Source organism: Lynx rufus, unplaced genomic scaffold, assembly GCF_022079265.1.
Source record: "Lynx rufus isolate CCGP_SWC_20201006 ecotype Redwood Valley unplaced genomic scaffold, mLynRuf1.p SCAF_15, whole genome shotgun sequence".
In the NCBI taxonomy this organism is placed as follows: domain Eukaryota; kingdom Metazoa; phylum Chordata; class Mammalia; order Carnivora; family Felidae; genus Lynx; species Lynx rufus.
The window spans coordinates 62,627,536-62,649,219 of NW_025814829.1; the positions used below are offsets into that span (position 1 = coordinate 62,627,536).

The following is a 21,684-nucleotide window of genomic DNA, read 5'->3' on the forward strand; positions in this document are numbered from 1 at the left end:
TAAGAAATTGTTGCCGTGTTAAATCTCCTCTAATATCCACTCATCTGAATGCTTACATAGTATGACTTTTAACCTAAAACAATGGATTTGCTGAATTTGACTTTCCTCTGTTTCCCTGGAGGTTGTTTTTAATGTTTACTTTTGAGAGAGCGCAAGCTGGGGAGGGGCAGGGAGTGGGGAGACCGAATCCCAAGCGAGCTCTGCGCTGACGTGGGGTTGACCTCACGAACCGCGGACGAGACCGTGACCTGGACTGAAGTTGCTGAAGTTGGACACTCGACCGACCGAGCCACGCAGGCGTCCCTGGGACGTCTTTTGTAAAGCGCAGTTGTGCAATCATGGATGGATTACTTTAGGAAAAAATTAAGGGATACTTGCATTTTAAAGGAACCACATGCCTGCTCCATTTTGTTAAAAAATGTCACTGCACCTGAATTTCTGCATTAGGAGTTGGATACGTTGATCAGCGGAGAAAATATGCTTCCAGTTTGAGATTAAAATTTATTTCCTGGGGCACCTGGGTGGCTCAGTCGGTTGAGAGTATGACTTCGGCCCAGGCCACGATCTCGTGGTTCGCGGGTTCGAGCCTCACGTCGGGCTCTGTGCCGACAGCTCGGAGCCTGGAGCTGCTTCGGCTTCTGTGTCTCCCTCTCTCTCTCACCCTCCCCCGCTCCTGCTGTGTCTCTTTTTCAAAAATAAACATTTTGTTAAAAATTGAAAAATGTATTTCCTCATGAATAATTCTGTAGTTCTTACTTGGAGAATTTAAACATTTCCATGGAGAAAGCATTCAGTGTGTGCAAACCCACCGCACAGCTGTGCTTACAGAGAAAGGGAAAGAGCTGTAAGGTGCTTCTGGCCAGCGGCAGCAGCCTGCACAGAAGGACGTTCACCTGTGACAGGCCAGCACCAGGCAGGCAGGTAATGGGGGGCTGGCGGCCACCAGAGCCGGGCTAGGGGGATCTATGTGTTTTAAGTAAGGCGCTCCTTCGCGGATTTGGAAACTCCAACTGTTCATCTGCACGTCAGCTCTTGTGTCAGAGCCCGGTGTCCGGCACGGAGAATTTTCCAGCCTTCACGAATCTAAGTGTGCAAGTTGTATTTTTTTTGTTAAGCGTATTTATTTTGAAAGAGAGCACGCATGAGTGGAGGAGCGGCAGCGAGAGAGGGGGAGAGAGAATCCCAAGCAGACTCCGCACCATCACCACAGAGCCTGACACGGGGCTCGAACCCACAAACCGTGAGATCATGACCTGAGCCTAAATCAAGAGTCCCGACCGAGCCCCCCAGGCACCCTGTCTTCTGGCTCTTAAAGCTACAGTTTGCAAAGGAAAACAGGCTTTAAGTGAACGTGCCCGAGCCTTTCTCAGGCAGGCAGGTGTGTTTCGGTGAGCTTTGTCCCCATTCGTGGGCTTGCACGCAAAGAACGTTCCAGCAAGCCTCAGTCTCCTTATCCACAGAGACCTCCCCCCCGCCCCGAGCAAGTATGCCTGCTTTCACTTCTGTCCCTGCTCTCCTTCCTGGCACACGTGCGGGGCCTCGGGACGTCTGTCAGGTGCCAGGCGTGCCCAGTGTGCGTGTTACGTAGTCCCTGTGAGCGAGAGGGTCCCTTTGTGCCGGTGATCTAGCCCGGCCTCACGAGGCGAACGTGACTAAGGGGTGGCGGGTCTGGGGTTCAAATCCCCCTGTGATTCCACAGTCTTGCTCTTCTAAACCCGGGACCATGTAAGCGGTTCAGCTTCCAGACTGCGAGTCCCATTTGGGAACACATTTCAGCTGGCGCTCCATGCTGGTGCAGAGCCCGCGCTTGTGACCTCGGCAGCGAGGCCAGGAAGCAGGAGCCCGAGCGGGGAGGGGATGGACAGGGACCAGCCGCGGCACCACGCATCTGTCTGGCCGAGGAGGGAGGTCCCCACGCGGTGGGCACTCAGGCCGCCGTCCAGCCGCTTCCCGTGCTTTTCTTTCGTTCTCCGGTGGCTTCACGGGGCACGGACTCCAGCGCCTGGTTTACAGACGAGACAAATGGGCTCAAACGAACCGGTCTGCAGGCGCGGGGCCTCTGAGCTGGGTGCCTCCGAGCGCACGTGCTTAAGCACCACCAAGAACAAACTCCCTTGGTCCGTAGGTAGCCACTTACCTTGGACTCAAAACCATTCAAACTTGGCAAAGGTCGGCGAAGATTGGAAGGGCCCGCTGGTTCTGGCCGACTGCGCAGCTCAGAGAAGAAAATGGCAGTCTCGAAAGTCTATCAAGAGACTTCTCTCCACATAAGTGGCCCATAAAACAGACGCGGGAAGTTTCATAGAGGAGAGCCCCCACAGTAAGTTTGCGCATCTTCAGAGTGCATAAATTTATAGCGTAGTGGTTAAAATCACAGGTTCTGGAATCTTCAGACCTGACTCTAAATCCGATCACTGGACGTGTGGTGATTGACACAAGTTACTTCGTGCCCCCTGACCTGCAGGCGCAGCTAACGGTGTTGGGCGCTCGGCTCAGTAACACAGGGCGTGTGCGGAGTCGCTCGGCAAACTGTGCTTGAAGACGGGCTGAAAAGTCAGCACAGACGATGCAGTCGGCAAAATCCGGAAGATGGAGCTTCTGCACGACACACGACCCGAGCTGACCTGACCCGGGTCAGACGACCCAGCTTCTTCCAACAGATTGCCGGAAGACCGGAGGGAACCTAGCGGAGGAGGAGACATTAACTGGAGGAGATGTGTAAATCTGGTTTGGATCCAGAACAAACCAACGGAAACGCTTGTGAGCCAACGGGGGACATGTGAGCACCAACCAGATACTTCGGACCAAGAGATCGCATTTATGTAGGATATCGGTACCGTGGCCGTGTGTTTTCAGGACCCTTATCCTACAGAGATGTGGCCAAGATAGCACAGATGTAATGATGTCTCATATTCAAAATCATCTGACTTCAGAACAGTAGGGGGAGGGAGCAGATTACGCATAAAACAAGAATACCCGTGACCAATCACTGTAGCTGATACAAAATTACCAAATACCATTAACCAGTCCCTTCTCTGTCTTCAAAAGTCAGTATGTTCCCGTGCGGCCACACGAATCCTGACGGGGAGGATGGATGGACAGCCGGACACGTCCCTTTTAATGGGCCCGCCGAGCACGGCGCTCCCCTCACATGCATCCAGTCTGCGAAATAAACGTGGGATCAGCTGTCAAAGGAGATCCGTTCCTCCTCCGCCTCAACTCTGTCACACTGTCACTGACAGATTATCGATTTCACTGAACGTGGAGGGGCTCACCGGGGAGCCAAGGTCAGGTCCCGCCAGGGCCCTCGGGGAGTGGGACCTGGAGTAGTTGTCAAAGTGACCCTCCTGGGAAAGGTGCCGGGGAAGCAGCCTTTGTCAAGGAATTGAAAGAGCAGCTGACTCAGAACCGAGTTACCTCTGAGACCCCTGCAGTCTGGACGGGACAGCCGCAGTTCCCACTGCCCTTCAGCTTTGGGTGACCCTCATCTGGGAATTCAGATCAGTCAGGGCCAACCAAAGAGAATACAGATTTAATTAAAAACAAGTTGATTGCTTGCCACCTTCACAGAATTTTCACAGAAATTATAGCCAAAAACCACAAGGCTTTGCCCCAGAAGCCAGAACGGCCTAGCTGAATGAGCATCACCTCGCCAGAATGTGTCCGTCTGTCAGCCACGCAGCAAACTCTTGGTCCAAAGTACACGTGGCCGGTGGTGGGTGCCTAGGCGGTACCCACAGGGCTTCAGACCCCGCCTCCAGCTTGTTGCCAGTTCCTGCACAACCAGGACGGCGTTACTCACGTTTGGGGACGGTCACGCCCGGCCCGGCACACTCCGCCACCCCGGCTTCGGGTTTCACGGCCTCCAATCCGGCCTCGAACCCAGTGGGGCTGGGTGGCACTGCTCCATCGGGCCTTCCTGCTGGAAGAGCACCTGGAGAGCGAGGACGCACAGGGGTGCACGTGTGTTCTCTCCCCAGGGGCCCCAGCTACATCCGGTCTGGCTTCCTCGGCAATCGGCGGGGGCCCCGGGTCTTGCCTTCGCCAACGGACGGGGAAGGAGTGGCCTCGGCCAACCTCGGGGCTCCGAGGTCACCTCTAGCAGCAGCGACGTGGGTCCCCTCCAGGGAACACAGGTGACGGACCTGAGCACGTCGCCCAGCTTTGAGAGCCGGTGCTTGCCCCTCGCCGTCACCTGGGGAAGACCCCCCTAAAAATACACGCCCACACTGGTCACCGCCGGCCCTGCCGCACGCAAGCCACACGAGACGGGCGGCTGTGCAGTTGTAACCACGGCGAGCGTGTCAGGAGGAAGGGCGCACGGGCTCCTGCCTGGCTCCGAGGGCTTGTGGGAGAGAGGAAGCCACTCTGGCCACAGCCCCCAGCACCTGCCAGCTTCCCAGGGTGTCCCGTCGTCTCTGGGCTCTGAGGGCCCGTGCTCTCCCGCAGCTTCACCGCTTTCAGAGCTCGAGGGGACACCAAGAGCCACGGGAGATGAGAGAGGAAGGCAGAGAACCAGGTTTCTTCTCAAACAGCCAGGTGCCTCCAGAGGAAAAGGTAAGAAAAGTACCTTTTCGGTCACAGGTTCTCGGCTCTTTGCCGGCACAGACCCAAACACTCGCAGGGAGAGCCTGTCGGGGCCCGGGAGACCGGCAGAGCACCTCCCCTCACCCGTCAACTGCGGACGCCACGGAGAGGGTTTACCCCTCGGGCTCTGCCACGGCCAGAGCTTCAGAGAGTGGCGTTAGGGTGCCAGACAGGAATGACAGAAATGGCCTGGCTCACTTCACCCAGCGGAGCCGGAGAGGGGAGTGCTCCCCGGGGCTCCCACCAACCGCAGGGGCGGCTCGTCCAGGTCTCCCACATCACGCATTGGTCATCGGAGCGGGAGCGGGGCCCCAGGCAGAGCAGTGACGGGCTCCAGGGTCCCTCGATGACCCGCCGTTCCTGCTCTAATCTGATGAGCATCTTGTACCAAATCACTGCCCCAAACCCATTAACCCCGGGAACCAAATGCAGCGGGATCGGCTAGAACACGAAAGCAAGACCCGGCTGGAGCCAGTGCGGTCGAATGGGTTTGAGGCGGAGTTTGGAGGCCATGGCTTTAAATGAAAATGCTTGATGATATTTTGCTTTTTTGATTTATTTTCCTTTCTAGAAGCGGGAATTACACTGTACCTGGGCAAATGGCTTATAAGGTTTCACAGATTCTGCAAAGAAATACGTACTTTTTGAAATGTCACTTTCTGTTAACGTTCTTGTGAGAAAACTCAGCCAACAGTCCCATAAACCCTTAAACCATACTGAACGTAGCGAAGCTGCCTCGACAGAGGCCAAAGGGCAACACTTTCCTCCTCTGCCTGGGTGGCCGGCGGCGCTCTGCACTCGGCCTTTTCTGCTGTCCACAGGCTTCCCTGTGTTTCTGCGGCGGGCAAGGCTGGGGCGGCCGTGCCGTCACCACGTACAAATGCCAGTCCTCGACATACAGACGATGAAAACCACGCGCTGGGGTTCAGGCTGACGTGGAGAACCAGAAATCTACAAGAACTCAACTCGTGTTTTTTAAATACTTTATATGGTAAAAATACAGCAAAAATATTTTATTTTGTTCAAAGAGGAAAAAATATACTGCTATGGTCACGGTTCTCAGGATGACCCACGTGGTCTCTGGCTCCCCGACGACGCGCGGTGGCGTGGGCCGGCTCCGGACGCGGCGCCCGCAGCCTCAGTCGTTTATCAGAGCCAAGATCATGCTGCGGGGAGGAGAGACCGGTGTTACCGACGTCGTCTCAGCGGCGTTCCTGCACAGCCCGGTCCGGCCACGCTGCCTTCTGGGGCTCAGCAAGGAACAGACCATCGTTCGCACGTGAAAGAAAGAACGTCCAGGGGCGCCCGGGGAGCTCAGTCAGCTGAGCTTCTTACTCTTGATTTCAGCTCAGGTCGCGAGATCGAGCCCCGAGTGGGGCTCTGTGCCGACAGTGCGAGCCTGCTTAGGATTCTCTCTCTCCCTCTCTTCCCCTCCCCTGCCCGTGCTTGCTCTCTCTCTAAATAAACTTTAAAAGAATGTGTAATTGGGGCCTCTCAAAGCCTTAATTTTTTTCACTTAGAAAAAAATAAATAACTGGGGTGGGGGTGGGAGTACAACCTGAAACCAACGTTGGGCTACAGTTTGGAGCAAACACAGACAACCAAACAAGACTTTAATTCTCTGCGCATGCAAACTGCAGCCCGCCAGTGCACCGGGCAGGACCCTCGCTTCCGCGCGGGATTCCGGGCCGTTCCTGGGCGCCGCCCGCGCAGCCTGACGGCGTCTGACACTCAGCGGTCGCTCAGTAAACACTCTGCTAAAACCACCACAGTTAACAGCAGCAACGAAACTACCATCATTTTCTTTCCCTGCTTAGATGACCAGACTTCACAGAAACCCCCTTACACGTTACTAATGCAGTGATTCGTTGCCCAAATTTAACCAAACCAAGTGCAGCCCACGTGCAGCACAGATTCACGGGAGCGGCTAATCCCCGCGAAAGATTCTGAGAGTTTACCGCCAGTCAGCACAAACCTACATGCTTTACATGCATTATCTCATTTAGTCCGGATCATAATCCAACGAGGCAGGCATTAGGTACCGTCCCATTTTCAGACAAAGAAACTGAGGCATACAGAGGTTAAGAAGCAGCCCTGGGTCACACGGTAAGCGGTCGCCCCCAGACCGCACGAGCCCAGCACCCAAGCGGAACACCAACAGCATCGACCCCATCACTATCTGAAGAATACAGGCATTTCTCCCTTTCATTCTGTGTAAGAAACACGGACGGATGTGAGTGTCCGCCACGCGGCAGGCGATTCCAGACAGAACCCGCGTGAAATCCCCGCGCTAGAAACCTGACAAGGGGCACCTGGGGGACTCAGTCGGTTGAGCGTCTGACTTCGGCTCAGGTCACGATTTCATGGTTGATGAGCTCGAGCCCCACGTCGGGCTCTGTGCTGTCGGCCTCCGTCCCCCCTCTCTGCCCCTCCCTTGCTCACACGCTGGCTCTCTCTCTCAAAAATAAGTAAACGTTAAAAATAAATTATTAAAGGGGCGCCTGGGTGGCTCAGTCTATTCAGCATCTGAGTCTTAATTTTGGCTCATGTCATGATCTCCTGGTTCACGGGTTCGCGCCCCACGTCGGGCTCTGTGCCGGCAGCACGGACCCTGCTGGGGATTCTCTCTACCCCTCCCCTGCTCACACTCAGTCTCTCAAAATGAACTTAAAGAAAAAACCTGCCATCTCTATGCAGTTTCTAAATATCGGAACCTCTGAGTGACAAAAATTTAGGCCAACATAACTTCTTTCTAACAGTCCTCATGCCTGTGTGAAAAATTAAAATTTACCTGGGAAGAAAAATAGGAATGATCTCGTTAAGCCTGCATAAAAAAGGTTAAGCCTGACTTCTAGTCTCCTAAAGTTTAATCGAATCATACACACAATTTCTTTCTCTTCTTTGCTCGACTCCTTGGCCTGGCGACAGATAAGGGAAAAGGTGGCACGTTTCTCCCTAAAACACAATTTAAGGTTCAGACAGGACCGCACGAGGCTTCCCGCGTCTGGGGGCCAGTCCTTGCTGGTACCGTCACTCCCCATCCGCTACGACTGGAAGGCAGACGCGGTTTTACGGGGACGGGCTGCCTGGCATGTGGCGAGGCAGCGCACACCTACATCCTCACCACATCCCCCGGAGACCCGAGGCGGCCGGTCCCTGGGAGCCGGGGACAGCCTCCGCAGCCACGGAGCAACTAACATCCCGAGTACCTACGGCAGGTCACACAGATCGCTGATCCGATGACACACAAGTCTAGGCCGGGAGAATTCCACAGGGTCCCCCAAGGCTCCACAGCGTTGCCGCAGAACCCACAGCCCCCCACCGCGAGCAGGCGTCCGTGCAGGGCAACGCCAGGGGGCCGTGAACTCACCTGTAAAGATACATGAAGAAACAGAGCAAGTGGAAACCAAGCTTGATCATGGCTTCCTTCATGTGCGACTTCAGCTGACCCCGATTGTGGATCTCTGTCGGGTCGAACACTCCCATGTTACCACTCGGCACCATGATGAACCTGATGCACACGCGAATAAAGGAAATCCAATCATCAGCACAAATATTCAAAGTAAGTAGCCAACAACAACCAGCCTTTAAAAGTGACCAATCACAGGGGCGCCTGGGTGGCTCACTTGGTTAAGCTTCAGCTCAGGCCATGATCTCGCAGTTCATGAGTTCAAGCCCCACGTCAGGGCCTGTGCTGACAGCTCAGAGCCCGGAGCCTGCTTTGGATTCTGTGTCTCCCTCTCTCTCCCTGCCTCTCCCCTGCTCGTGCGCGCTCGCTCTCTCTCTCGCTCTCTCTCAAAAACATAAAAAAATAAAAGTGACCAATCACAGCAACCTAAAATTCAGACCAGGCACGGACGGACTGAGTATGATGATGTCATTGGCCACCATGTGGTTTTCCTCTGAAAGATACAACGCTTGTTAATTTTCTGCCCTCTAAACAAATCTGGTAACACTCTAGAGAAGGGTATTTTATGCTTTGAGACCCTTTTACCCACCTGTAGGAAACTTCTAAACCGGTCATACCTACAGCCGTTTTCCAGCAGACACAGCGAAGGGGACTCCAAAACCAAACCAATTTTATCAGGTTCTTAGAAACTTGTTTATCTAGAAAGTTCTGAAATAATTAACACAATTCGTCCCACAACACCTTTACGGGGAGGAGTAGTCTCAGTTATTCCCATGTCACAAAGGAGGGAGGCTCCTGATCCGAGGATGACACGCCTCCATCCGCACGGTCTGTGAATGGTGCCGGTTTACAGACCCAATTTAGAGGAGACAGAAGAGAAATGATCTAGAGCAAGTGCTACCCCGATAAAACAAAACCCCTCTTCAGTTCAGACAGTAAATAGTTCAGACACGGCACGTAACGTCTAACTTTACGGAACTGTTAAAAATGCAGGCTGAGTGCACGGTATTATTAAGCGATCATATCCCGCCAAGTCAGAAATGCCCTCTGCGGAGCGGTGGAGGCGCGGCGGTTGTGGGGACGGGAGCAAGGGCCACAAGCCAACGCAAGGGAGGGCACCGCGAGCCCGCGCTGCGTTCCGACGCCAGACCAGTTCAACCCAATGTTCCCAGACTCGGGAGGGACTCCCAACCTTTTAAAAAGGTCTGAAGGCCCTGCTTTAACACGCCGGGGAAGCCCTCAGGCTTTCCCACTTCCTTCCCATCACTGCGCGTGCACCAGGTGCTCCCCCACACGACCCCCTTTACGGCCAAGGAGCCGGCTTACTCGGGGAGCGTCCACCCGCTTCAACACCCCTCGGGACTACATGTGCAAGGACGTGCCCTAACCTCGCACGTGCCGGTCCCTTCCTACCACGCGCAGTTCTCACATGGACGTCCGTGAGATGCAAATGCCCCCGAGTTCCACAAACTTAACCACCCCCCCCCACTCCCCCAATCCTGCCGCCCCTGAGTAACCGAGAGCTGAGCGACTCCGCTCCGTCTCAGAGCCCTCTCCCGCAGGTCCTGACTGCCCCGGCCCTGATCTGTCACCGACAGGCGGTCAGACTCCTTCTCCGTCCGCCCTCCCCTCCGAGTCCCGCTCACACGGGGGTGTCCTCTGCACGTCCGCGTCACAGCCCTGCCCCGGCCCTCCGGTCCCACCCCTGCCTCCTGGCTCTTCCCCACCAGCCGGTCCTTACCACCCGATGTTCCCAGGAAATCTTCCCAAAGACCACTTCCTTCATCAGCTTAGCTGTCAAAAGCATACAGAGCGAACAAGATGCACAAATGGCTACGAAGCACATTCGAAGGTACCCAGGTCGTTAGTCACCAGAGAAATGGGGTCAGAACCACAGCGAAACACCACGCCCAATGGGATGGCTCAAACGAAAAGTCACAGGGGCGCCGGGCGGGCTCAGTCGGAAGGGCGTGCGATTCATGATCTGGTGGTCACGACCGCGGGGGTAACGCTACTTAAATTAAAAAAAAGAAAGACACACAACAAGAGGTGTTGGCGAGGATGTGGAGAAACAGGAACCCGCACACACAGCTGATGGGAACGCAAAATGGTGCGGCTGCTTTTGAACCCCAGGCAGCTCCTCAAAAAGTTCAATGTAAAGTTACCACATGAGCCAGCAAATCCACTCCTAGGAAAAGAAAACGTGTGTCCGCACAAAAACACGCACATGAATGTTCACAGGGCAATTGTTCGTAACAGCCGGAAAGTACAAGCAACGGAAATGCCCATCTGCTGCATAAACAAAATGCAGGCTGTCCACACAGTGGAACAGGATTCGGCAACTAAAGGGAATGAACACGGTACCCGCCACACGGATGAGCCTGGAAAACATGCCGAGTGACAAAACCAGTCACAAAAGAGCACATATTGATCTCTCCTGTCTGACAGGTCTGCACAGAATAGGTTATCTTATGAGAGACAGAAGGTAAACTGATTGCTCGGGGGCCAGGGGAGGGGAGGGGAGGGGCGGGGGAGGGGAGGGGAGGAGTGGGGAAGGGGGGGGGAGGGGAGGAGAGGGGAGAAGAGGGAAGGGAAAGGAGAGGCAAGGGGGAGGAAAGTGGAGGGGAGAGGAGAGGAGAAGAGGGGAGCGGGAGGGGACGGGAAGGGTAGTGGAGGGGAGGGGAGGAGAGACTGCTAATGGGTATAGGGCTTCCTTCTGGGGTGAGGAGCATGTTCTAGAACAGACTGGTGCCGGCTGCTTACACGTATGAACATACTAGAAAGATCCTGAACAGAGAACCCGCAGTGGGTGAACGTCCTGCCACCAGCGCGCGTGCTGATACACGGGCTCCGCGGGCCGGTGCGCGCGGTTCTGGGTGGCGTGTCCTGACCGCATCAGCAGCTGTTCCGGCTCCCTCGTCCGCGCCTGCAGCCTGCCGGCCCTTACGCCTGGTGCGTCTGCCTCCAGCCCCCCAGCGCTCCCTTGTCCGCACACCCTGGAGAAGTCCTTCCCCCTCCCGTCTGTCAGACCTTCCCGAGTGTAGGCTCTGCGCAGACACCCCTCCTGCGAAGGTCCCAGCGCGAGGCCTCCCCGCCACCCGTCGGGTGCCCCAGCCAGCTGCCTATTTTGTCACTCGGCGTTTGCCTCTTGGCCTGCGGGCAGAGCCCGTCTCACACGGGTCTGCGCCCCCAAAAGCAGGAAGTGCAGATGTCTGCAAAGAGGAAAGGGTCCGTCTGTTGACTTTTTTTTTTAAACCTTTTTAAGTAGCAGGTAAATTTGGGAACAGCCAGCCAATCCTTCACTGGGGGAATAAATTATCAGGGCGATAAACCCACGTGATCTTTGTGATGACGGGAAACAGAATCTACGGAACTTTTCGGCCCCCCCCCCCCCAGTAAACCCGCTAGAACCTTCCACCATACTTGGTACCACGCACGAAGAAGCCGCATGGAGCCAGCCTCCCTTCCTCTGGCACTCTCTGCTGTCACAGACGAATGACGGTGCGGGCTCGGGGAGTCACTGAGCTACAGTCTCAGGATTCCCGCTCTCCCTCCCAAATTCCTGTTCCTGGTCACAGGGATACTGAGCCGTGCTCAAAGTCTGCGTGGGACGGCACCTTGCCAACTGGGGCAGGGGCCCGTGCTCTGGCTGAGCTCAGGTCAGGGTGCTGGACTCTGGGATGACCATGCAAGGACACTGAGAAACTTAAAAAGTATTGCTTTCCTTCTGGAAAAGGGGTCCAGAGATTTAAAATCCCTTCCGTGGCTCAGGTCCTAGTCTCACGATCTTTTTAAATTCATCCCCCAAATCTGCTCACTTCCTCCTCCTCACAGCCTTCTGTGTGCTATCACCTCCTCCCCCCCTCCCTTATTCTTTTCTTTATCCTTCTTTTTTTTAGGTCTTATTTATTTAAGTAATCTCTATACCCAACACAGGACTCGAACTAAGGACCTTAAGAGTCACATGCGCTTCTGAGCTGGCGGTACCCCATCCTTCTGATTCTAACTACACTTTATTTTTCATATTTATTTATTTACTGTTTTTTAATGTTTATTTTTGAGAGAGAGAGAGGCAGAGTATGAGCGGGGGAGGGGCAGAGAGAGAGAGAGGGAGACACAGAATCCGAAGCAGGCTCCAGGCTCCGAGCTGTCAGGACAGCGCCCAGTGTGGGGCTCGAACCCATAAACCTCGAGATCATGACCTGAGCTGAAGTCAGACGCCCAACCCACTGAGCCACCCAAGCGCCCCTCTAACTGCACTTTAAAATCACATTTATGGGACTCCTGGCTGCCTCTATCAGAAAAGCACGTGACTCGTGATCTCGAGGTCCTGAGTTCGAGCCTCACATTGGGTAGTTTTTAAAAGTTTTAAAAGTTTTAAAAGTTTTTAAATAAACTTTAAAAAAATTGATCAGCTTTAAAAAATAAAAATAAAAACTCACAGGTAAAAATATGATGAATGATTACACCTCAAAAAACTAGATAAAAATAAAACCAAAACCTAAAAACTTAGCAGAGCGGCAAGGCACAATAAAAGCAAACCCATCCCCCCACAGACCTTCACCAGAAAATGCATCCCGTATAACTGCCCCACTACAGTAACAGCACATCCAGTGTGTCACTGAGCGGGGCCTGAAACACTTCCCGAATGCGTTAAGTTAGAGTTCTGATGTGATCTACTCTGCAGGCTTTACAGTGAAATCCTCGGGGCGCCTGAGCAGCTCAGCTGAGCGCGTCTGACTCTTGATTTCAGCTCAGGTCCTGATCTCACAGTTGGTGAGATCGAGCCCCATGTGGGGCTCTGAGCTGACAGCGTGGAGCCTGCTTGGGATTCTCTCCCCCCCCACCTCTCTCCCCCTCTCTCCCTCTCTCTCTCAAAATAAATAAACTTAAAACAAAATTAGAGTACAAAGATAAATTAAAAACTAAAGTGAAATTCTCTCTGAAGCATTCCCAGTATATTCTAATTAAAATCTATAGGGGCGCCTGGGTGGCGCAGTCGGTTAAGCGTCCGACTTCAGCCAGGTCACGATCTCGCGGTCTGGGAGTTCGAGCCCCGCGTCGGGCTCTGGGCTGATGGCTCGGAGCCTGGAGCCTGTTTCCAATTCTGTGTCTCCCTCTCTCTCTGCCCCTCCCCCGTTCATGCTCTGTCTCTCTCTGTCCCAAAAATAAATAAACGTTGAAAAAAAAAATTAAAAAAAAAAAAATCTATAATATAAGTAACAAGAATCTTATATTCTTAGACTATTGACCATTCTTATGGAAAACACACACGTCCTTAGACATCGCAACTGAACATTACAAACTGTTAAAATTTATGCGTGTAAATTCGTGTTCTGACTCTAAGACTGGACGATGCAAACTGCTATTGCCAAAGTAAACAGGAATTTATGCTGACTTCACATGGCATTCGGCTGTCAGTTATTTCGTGACTGGCACGTATTTTATTGCAGAAAAAAAGCATTAAAACATTTTTTTAAATTTTCCTTTAAATGCCAGGACACGAAGCATCAGTAAACAAACTAAACTATACTCACCGATATATATTCCAAGTGGCAACGGGCAGGTTGAGAAGGAAGATGAACCAGTGCAATGAGATGAGCATTAACACGGTGACGACGGTGTGGCCGATCAGTTCGGGAATGACCCACTGCAAGGGAAGAACACGGCGTTACATCGCCCTGCTGTGTTCTTCCTGGACGTCCGTGTTATCTGAAGCTAAGTCAGTGGATACGCAGCGTTTACAAGCTAGTGTTCCAAGATTTATTTTTAGACTCGGATGACCCAGATGTGCATACGCTGCCAATGCTCACGCCGTGCAAACACGTCACACACAGCTTAAACATAATGCACTTAAATTGCAATTAAGTTTTTTCCTCAGCAAAGGTTCAGATTCATTCACTAAGCGGGTATGAATGACAACTGGGGAAAAAACGGAGCATCATTCACCTGCTATTCCGAGGTCTGTGCCAAAGCCCCTCACTCTAACCGGGGTGGTTTATATCCAAATATACACTGCCTTGCAAATCAGAATATCAATCTTAAACATTCTCCAATCTCCCGAACCATGAGGGAAATCCTTTCTCCCTCTCTCTCTCTCTCTCTCTCTCTCTCTCACACACACACACACACACACACACACACACACACGTACTTTAACAGCTCACAGTAACAGCGAAGAGCTGACCAAATATGACAACGGACCCGGATCCGGGAATCCCAGCCTAGCGGCCCCACGGCACCCGGGCCCTTACCTACGCGTGCTGCCAACCACGGAGTACTCTACTGCTCATGCGCCAACAGCTGTGGCAGCAGGCCCTCCTTCCACCAGTAATCCTCCTCCCCTGCGAATAGAGACTTTCCTTTCCGTGGAAGTTAACAGTAACAGTAACAGGCAGACACAAACTGCCTCTTGCAGAAAGGAGAAAGGCGAAACTCAGAGAGGTTAAGTAATTTGCCCAAGGTCACAAAGCTACTTAGTTGGCAGAATAAAATAGTCTAAGTCCAAACACTCTGGGCCCAGGTCTCTCGCATTTCCATTTTAGATACCTTATTTTTGGAAACAAAGAAGGGATTTGCTAGGCCTTAAACCTAACTGGCAATCAACAAACTTTTAAAGACACAAAATAGAGCTTCTGAAGTGTAACCAATTGAGCACAACGCTTACAAGGGTAAGCGGCAGAAGTCAAACAAACCTGGAGCTGGGTCCCTGCTCTCCCCGACTGACTGGCTCTGCAGGCTCGGGAAAGGTCGCTCTCCCTCTCGGAGCCACGATTTTCGCACCTGTAAACCGTGGCTGAGGAGGCCCGCACCTGCACCTCGCACCTCAGGACGCCGCTGCCCGGAAGGAGACCAGGCGTGGCCCCCGCAGGGCTGGAAACGCTTTTACTGCCACCACCGGCCGCACCCTCGGCCCCCGGCCCCCGGCGTAGCTTCCAAACGGGATTTCTTACCTTGGGCGGCAGTCACTTTGTTTTACAGCCACACACGAGAGGCAAGAGTCTTAGGAAGCGACACTTCGCTTTCCTCTGCTTGCTTTCCTTCCTTTCAGCCAAGGCCTGTGTTTTCGTGGTCGTCCCTCCTCAGCGAGGTGTCCTCCCCCTAACTTGCTCTCTGAATACCTGCACTGGGCAGGGGCCCGGAAAGTCCTCCCGTGGAGTAACTGAACGGCACGCGACAGAACACGTGCGAACAGCTGCCCTTTCGGGTGCCCCAGCAAGAGTCCAGGGGGACGCCGATGACCCCGCGGTGAGGCGGCCTGTCTACAGGTCGGCCCACAGCCTGGCCCACGGCCTGGCGCCTCCGTGAGTCTGTGAGTGCCTTGCCCTAAGCACGGATAGACGGCCGTGTACCAGAAATCGAGGAAGCCCCCCGAGGGGAAAACAAAGGGAAAGGAGCTTGGAGGAAGCAGATATAATGTAGGAAGCAGAAGGCAATTTCAAAACTACTCTAATCGAGATTCTCAGAGAGCCAGGACACTCACACCTGAGCAAGGGAACAAGGTCTCAGAAATGCAAACCTTGCCGTAAATGGCGTGTCCGTAGGAAATCAGAAGATGAAGCAGAAGGAATCTTAAGACAAAAACGCAGAAAAGAAACCCAAAGGGACAAAAATTTTAAAAAAGAACGGGCAGAGAAGCCAGCAGATGAATTATCCAGTGCGTGAAAGCTGGTGAAAGAGAAGAGAGAAAAAGAGGGGAGGGGCGCCCGGGTGGCTCAGTCCGTTGGGCGCCGGACTCTTGATTTCGGCTCAGGTCATGATCTCACAGCTTGTGAGATTGGAACCCCGTGTCGGGCTCTGTGCTGAGCATGGACCTGCCTGGGATTCTCTCTCTCCCTGCCCCTCCCCCATGTGCACATGCACAGGCTCTTTCCCTCAAAATAAATAATCATTTAAAAAAAAATACAACCCAGCTGGTAAAATAAATAACCATTCTCCTAAAGATGAGAAGGCTGAAAGTAATATGATGCTGATTACGCCTCGATTTTTTTAAAAAGTCTTGCAGTTTGGCAGATAAATACACACAAAATCTTTTATTTCGAAGACTAGGTCTATCCCTGTATGAAACCACATTCTGGAAAATTCAAAAGAAAAAAAGAAGAGGAGGAATATAGTTTGCCAGAAATTTTAGTTGTCTGAATGTCACATTTTTCCCTCATGGACCAGAGAAATAGAAGCAGATGCAGAGGAGAAAAAAACACACGGGAATGACTTCCGGGTGAAGCCGAGAGCACCTCGCAGGATTTACTGAGCTGTGACGTGAACTTTTATCCAGAAAGTCTTCTGTCTGCTCAGCTCGTGAAATGAATCAGGACTAACTGGTTTCCCTACATCCAGACAAACCCTGCGGTTCAGGGCATCCTTGCCAACACAGAGTTCTGACCATGCACTAAAGGTAAAATGGTCTCGAGACAAATCAACTAATTTATTCCATTTCTCAGCAAACCACGAAAAGAAGGTCATCTTTTATGCAACAAAACAGACTGGGCTTTTTAGTCACGAGCAGGGAGGACGGGTTTCGACACAGAAGACAAAAACGATTATCCTCATAACAAGCCTTTTCGTCCTAAAGTACCTACGGACACAGGGACAAGGTAGAAGCCGAGCAAAGCAACAAATTTCAAGTGGGGTCTCCCAGTACAGTTTCACGATCTAAAATATTGCAGAAACACAGTAGCTCTGCAAACATTCCAACGAGTAGGAAACAACATGCACTTCAAAACCAAATATACATATGTTGGTTATCTATAATAACCTCAAACACAAAAAACGAGTAAGGAAATGTCTTACCTTGTTTAATTTGGAGCAACATGATCTAGCATTAATGTAATCACATTCTAAATCGGACAATGTAATTATCTGAGGATCAAGATAAGGAATTACAAGACTTTTTTTTTTTTAACTTTTTGTTTTATTTATTGTTTTTGAGAGCGCGCACGTGAGAGCGTCAGCAGGGGAAGGGCAGAGACAGAGAGGGAGACACAGACTCCGAAGCAGGCTCCAGGCTCCAAGCTGTCAGCACAGAGCCTGATGTGGGGCTCGAACTCGTGAACCGTGAGATCATGACCTGGGCCACCCCGGTGCCCCTACAAGACTTTTTTCTTTGTTCTAGCTAAGTGTTTTTAAGTTTTGGAAAAAAAACCAACTGTAGTGCAGAATTGGATTTGCCTTGAAAAAATTTTAGTTATTTCCTTAAAGTTCACTCATTAGACAACTCAATTTTCTCATTTATGTTCCTTCAACAAATTATTTTCACAAAAGAATCTTAGTATGCTCAATTCTCAAGTGACCCATACCAGAACATCCAATCTGAGTTCCTCAAAAGTGAAAATGACCATAAGAATTGGAAAATAAGACCTATAAAAACAACTTAAATGTGAAAAACCTGAATAGAAAAATAGTGTTTATTCATGACAGACCCACAAAATGTCTTCGAAGACTCAAGATGTGCGAAAAGGAAACAGGACACAAACTATCGATACAGTGGGGTCACAGGTGAGCAGTGGTTATGGCTCCTCATAGAGGATTTGTTTTCCTAGTATTTTTCTCTCTTTCCCAAACTTTGCACAGTAAGCACACATTCTAGCAGAATTAAGCAAAAAACGAGTTTTAGCATAAAATATAAACCCACAAAAATGTGAGGACAGACACAGAAGGAAACGGCCTCAACTGAATGATACAAGGCCTGAAAACTACTGTCAAATAAATTCTCCACCCCCACCCCCTGCCCCCCGATAGCTGGGACAAAGCAGAAAGGAAAACAGCAAAATGCTGAAGATCACTGTCGGCAGGCGACAGAAACATGGGGTTTATTACGCTACACTCTCTACTGTAATGTTTGGAAATGTCCAATAACACAAGTGAAAGTAAGTGTTCTCACCCAAATTCTAAACATTTCTGTACGGATATTCCCCTATCACCTCAACACAACGAAAGTCAAACTCATCACCGTCTCCACAAATTGTTCCACGTCCACGCGGGTTTCGTTTCTGTCGCCGACACAAGCATCACTTGTCCAGGCTCAAACCCCGGGGGGTCATCGCTGCCTTCGTGTTCACACCCCACAAGCAGCCTTCACCAGCCTGCTGTGCCCAAGAATCCTGCCTTCCACCGGCCCACGGTTCGAACCCTATTTCAAACCCACACAGGCCCATTCCCCAATGGTTTCTTACCTTCCAGTCTTTCCTCTTTCCAACCCACTCTACAGACTCATCTTCCTAACACACCATTTGTTAATGTCAAGAACATTCCATGGCTCCCTACTGCCTCGAGGATAGAAGTGAAGGCTCAAGTTGTCCCCACCTTCACAGGCAAACCTTTCAAAGTCTGATCTAATCCAGCCTTTCCAACCTTGACCTTCTCCGGCCAAAATCAACCGGGTGCTCCAGATGCTCTATGCCTTGACCCCATCACCCAGGAATGCCATAAACATGCCTGTCTCTGCACCTTTGCTCTTGTCTGATTCTGAACACCCACCCCTCCCCTTCGGCACAGGCTTTCTTCGGGGTTCGAAGTCCAGGAAACTCCCATCCCTACAGAACTTCTATCCTGACCATTTCTACCTCCAGAAGGAAGCTCAGGCAACTATCCAAAATGCCAGTAACGTGCTGAACCCCAGCGAAACACACCCTACACGCACCTTAATGTCTACCTAACACTTTCCTTTGTACACAATTTGCTAGAAGCCAAGGCTATTTTAAATCGAGCCTAGCTTTCCAAACATCAAAACCAGAAACCCAGGTTTTATTTCTCTGTTAAGTCCCAGTTCTTTATGTCACAAGAGGGACATAGGTCACCAAAATTTAGGCCAGTAATTCTGCTTTTTCAGTCATTTCACCAAGCCTAATAAAACTGAAGGTTCTTGGGTGCCTGGCTGGCTCAGTCGGTGGAGCCTGCGACTCTCGAGCCCGGGGTCATGAATTTGAGCCCCCTGTTGGGTGTAGAGATTACTTAAAAATAAAATCTTGAGGGGTGCTGGGGTGGCTCAGTCCGTTAAGCACCTGACTTCGGCTCAGTTTGTGTGTTCGAGCCCCGCGTCGGGCTCTGTGCTGACAGCTTGAGACTGGAACCTGTTTTGGATTCTGTGTCTCCCTCTCCCTGCCCCCCACCCCGCCCCACTTATGCTGTCTGAATAAACATTAAAAAAAATTTTTTTTAATTAAAAAATAAAAATCTTTAAAGCAAAAACAAAACAACCTGAAGTTCTCGTTAGAATTCATCTGTTAAAGAAAAAACTGCAGCTGAACTGGGCTGGGGTGGGGCAGAGCCCAGTGGCCACGGGGCGGGCACCGTGCTGGGTGCCGAACGTGTGTTCTCACTACACACACACACACACACACACACACACACACACACGCACGCCCCTTCCTGGGAAGTAAACACTTCCCACTTCACCCAGAACAGACTGAGGCAAGTGCAACACTGCGCACAGCGAGCCTCTGGCTGAGCACTGGGGTCCTCACTGCAAACCGTGTCCATTCCCTGCAGATCAGGCTGCCTGTCCCTAACAAAGTTCGAGGTCACACCGAAAACCCACGCCACGCCTATCCCCAAGCCAGGGTGCTCTGGAGAAAAGAAAGTTTGATTCGCTCAGAAAGCAACCCGAGGGGGCTTCCGACTCTCCATGGTGGCTCAGGCCACGATCTCACGGGCTGTGTGGGGTGGAGGCCCCGTAGGGCTCTGCGCTGACAGCAAGGAGCCCGCTTGGGGTCCTCTCTCTCCCTCTCTGCCCCTCTCCCCGCTCGCTCTCTCAAGAAATAAACATTAAAACAAAAAGCAAAAGGAAGACATGACAAAGGAAGCAGCCCCCGTGATCCTCGAGGAAGGACAAGGGGCACCCTGGCGCGGATTCTTCCCCGCTGTTTGAGGACCTCTGACTGGCCCGGGGCTGGACGCTCCCTGCGGGCGGGTGCGGGTCCCACATCCACGCAGGAGCCCCGAAAACCGCGTGACGACAGCACACGACCACAAAGTGCGGGCGCGGCCGGGCACCGACGCCAAGGCGGCCGCCGCAGGGGCCCCGCAAGCCCGGTCCGCACGACGCCCGCTTGCCGCCACGGCCCCCGCAGGGCTCCGCGGCGACCCGAGGGGACGCCCGCCGGCCCGCGCGCCCCCGGCAAGGGTGGGTGGGGAGGGGAAGGGCTCAGCGGCAGCGGCGAGGGGGACGGCGAGGGGGACGGCGGGGCGGGGGGGGGCGCGAGCGGCAGCGGGGCCGGCCTCCCGCCCGGCTCCGCGCTCGGGGCCCGGGCCCCCCACTCCCCCGCACCTGCCCGGCCCCGCCTCAGCCCCGTCCCTCGGGCGCCGGGCCCGGCCGGCCTCCGCCCGCCTCAGCCAAGGATACGAAGTACACCGAGAGGAAGATGAGCGCGCAACAGTCGAGGAGAGAGAAGACGAACACCACCGCCTCCATCCTCCTCCGCCGCCGCTCCTTCCGTCAAACCGGCCCCGGCGCCCGGCGCGCCCGCCCGCCCCTGATAGGCCCTCGCCGGGGCCGCTGGGGCGCGTAGTCCCGGCGCCGCGGCATGCCGGGACTTGTAGTCCGCCGCCGCCGTCCCGACGCAGGCTGGGAAGTGTAGTTCGCGAGCCCCGACGCGGACGCGAGGCGAGGGCGGGGTTCCACCTTCATCCTGACCGGTCCGGAAACGGTGATCAGAAGTAATCAGCGAGCATTCACAGAACGCTTGCGTCCCCCGGGCACCCGACTTGGCCACGGGAAGGGGTTCTCCTCGCAAAGCCCAAGTCCGACAGCGACAACCCCGCTGGAGACTCGCCCTCCTGATGCCGCGTTGTCGGCGGGCCTCAGCGTTCCCTGCCTCAGCTGTTGCAGCGCCCACTCGCTCCGCTGCAGACGTTAGGATTTTTGAAGACGCAGTGTGTCGTCTTGTTCACTTAAGCAAGTATTCTCGCACCTGCCCCCACTGCAGGCTGAGACCTGCTCTGACCCCAGGCACAAAAACCAGCCAGGCAGGCCGGGAGTCACAGGGAAGAGGCCATTTATTTCGAAGGCAAAGTCCATCAAACTCACACATCTGTTCAACCAATACTTTATTTTTATTTCATTTTTATTTTTAAGTAGGCTGCACACGCAACCTGGGGCTTAAACTCACGATCTTGGGATCAAGAGTCACAAGCCCAAGCAACTCCCAGCCAGGTATCCCCCCACCAGTATTTTCTGGTGCCAGCTAATATGTGCCAGTTCCTGGGCCCTACAGATACACGAAGAATGACGGGGAAGGTCCTTAAGTTCCGGTAGCTTCCATTACAATGGGGGAGACCGAGGGCAACAACAAAAATCTATTACTGACAGGCAGTTGTAAGTAACTGGAAGAAGACAGGGAGGTGAAACGTTGCAGACTGAACAAAGCCAGGCTGACCAGCTAACATCTAATTTAAACTCTGAACAAAAGCGTGTTTCAGAAGATGGGAATCAGGATTGCAAAGGCCCCACTGCTCATAGAAACTTGACGTCTTTAAGGAACAGGAAAAAAGGACCATGTGGCCGTACTACAATGAACAAGGGGGTAGAATTTTGACCTGCCATCAGAGGTGGCATGGAAAGGCCACACAGGCCTTGTGGACCCACCCCCCCTCCCCCCACACACAAGTTTCACCTTTATTCTCATATGATGATAAACCACAGGACAGTTTTAAGTATAAAAGTACCTTGGTCTGATTTACATTCTAAAAAC

General features: G+C 52.8%; 1 protein-coding gene and 1 long non-coding RNA gene across 3 annotated transcripts; both read right to left on the bottom strand.

The window, feature by feature from the left end:
* Nucleotides 1-1,672: 1,672 nt before the first annotated feature.
* On the bottom strand, nucleotides 1,673-5,034 carry LOC124510314 (uncharacterized). The gene is made up of 2 exons (XR_006961671.1): nucleotides 2,138-5,034; nucleotides 1,673-2,002 (listed from the first exon to the last, which is right to left on the bottom strand). It is a non-coding gene; the product is annotated as an uncharacterized LOC124510314 (long non-coding RNA).
* A 91-nt stretch (nucleotides 5,035-5,125) lies between these two features.
* On the bottom strand, nucleotides 5,126-20,439 carry CNIH4 (cornichon family AMPA receptor auxiliary protein 4). Of its 2 annotated transcripts, none has more exons than XM_047077169.1 (5): nucleotides 20,337-20,439; nucleotides 16,787-16,855; nucleotides 13,534-13,646; nucleotides 7,958-8,098; nucleotides 5,126-5,753 (listed from the first exon to the last, which is right to left on the bottom strand). In XM_047077169.1, exons 1-5 carry the CDS (start codon nucleotides 20,403-20,405, stop codon nucleotides 5,726-5,728), a joined length of 420 nt encoding a protein of 139 aa, XP_046933125.1. In that variant the 5' UTR covers nucleotides 20,406-20,439; the 3' UTR covers nucleotides 5,126-5,725. The 2 variants fall into 2 exon arrangements, with proteins under 2 accessions (XP_046933125.1, XP_046933126.1); XM_047077170.1 differs by lacking the exons at nucleotides 16,787-16,855; nucleotides 20,337-20,439 and adding exons at nucleotides 14,251-14,340; nucleotides 14,692-15,745.
* Nucleotides 20,440-21,684: the final 1,245 nt, after the last annotated feature.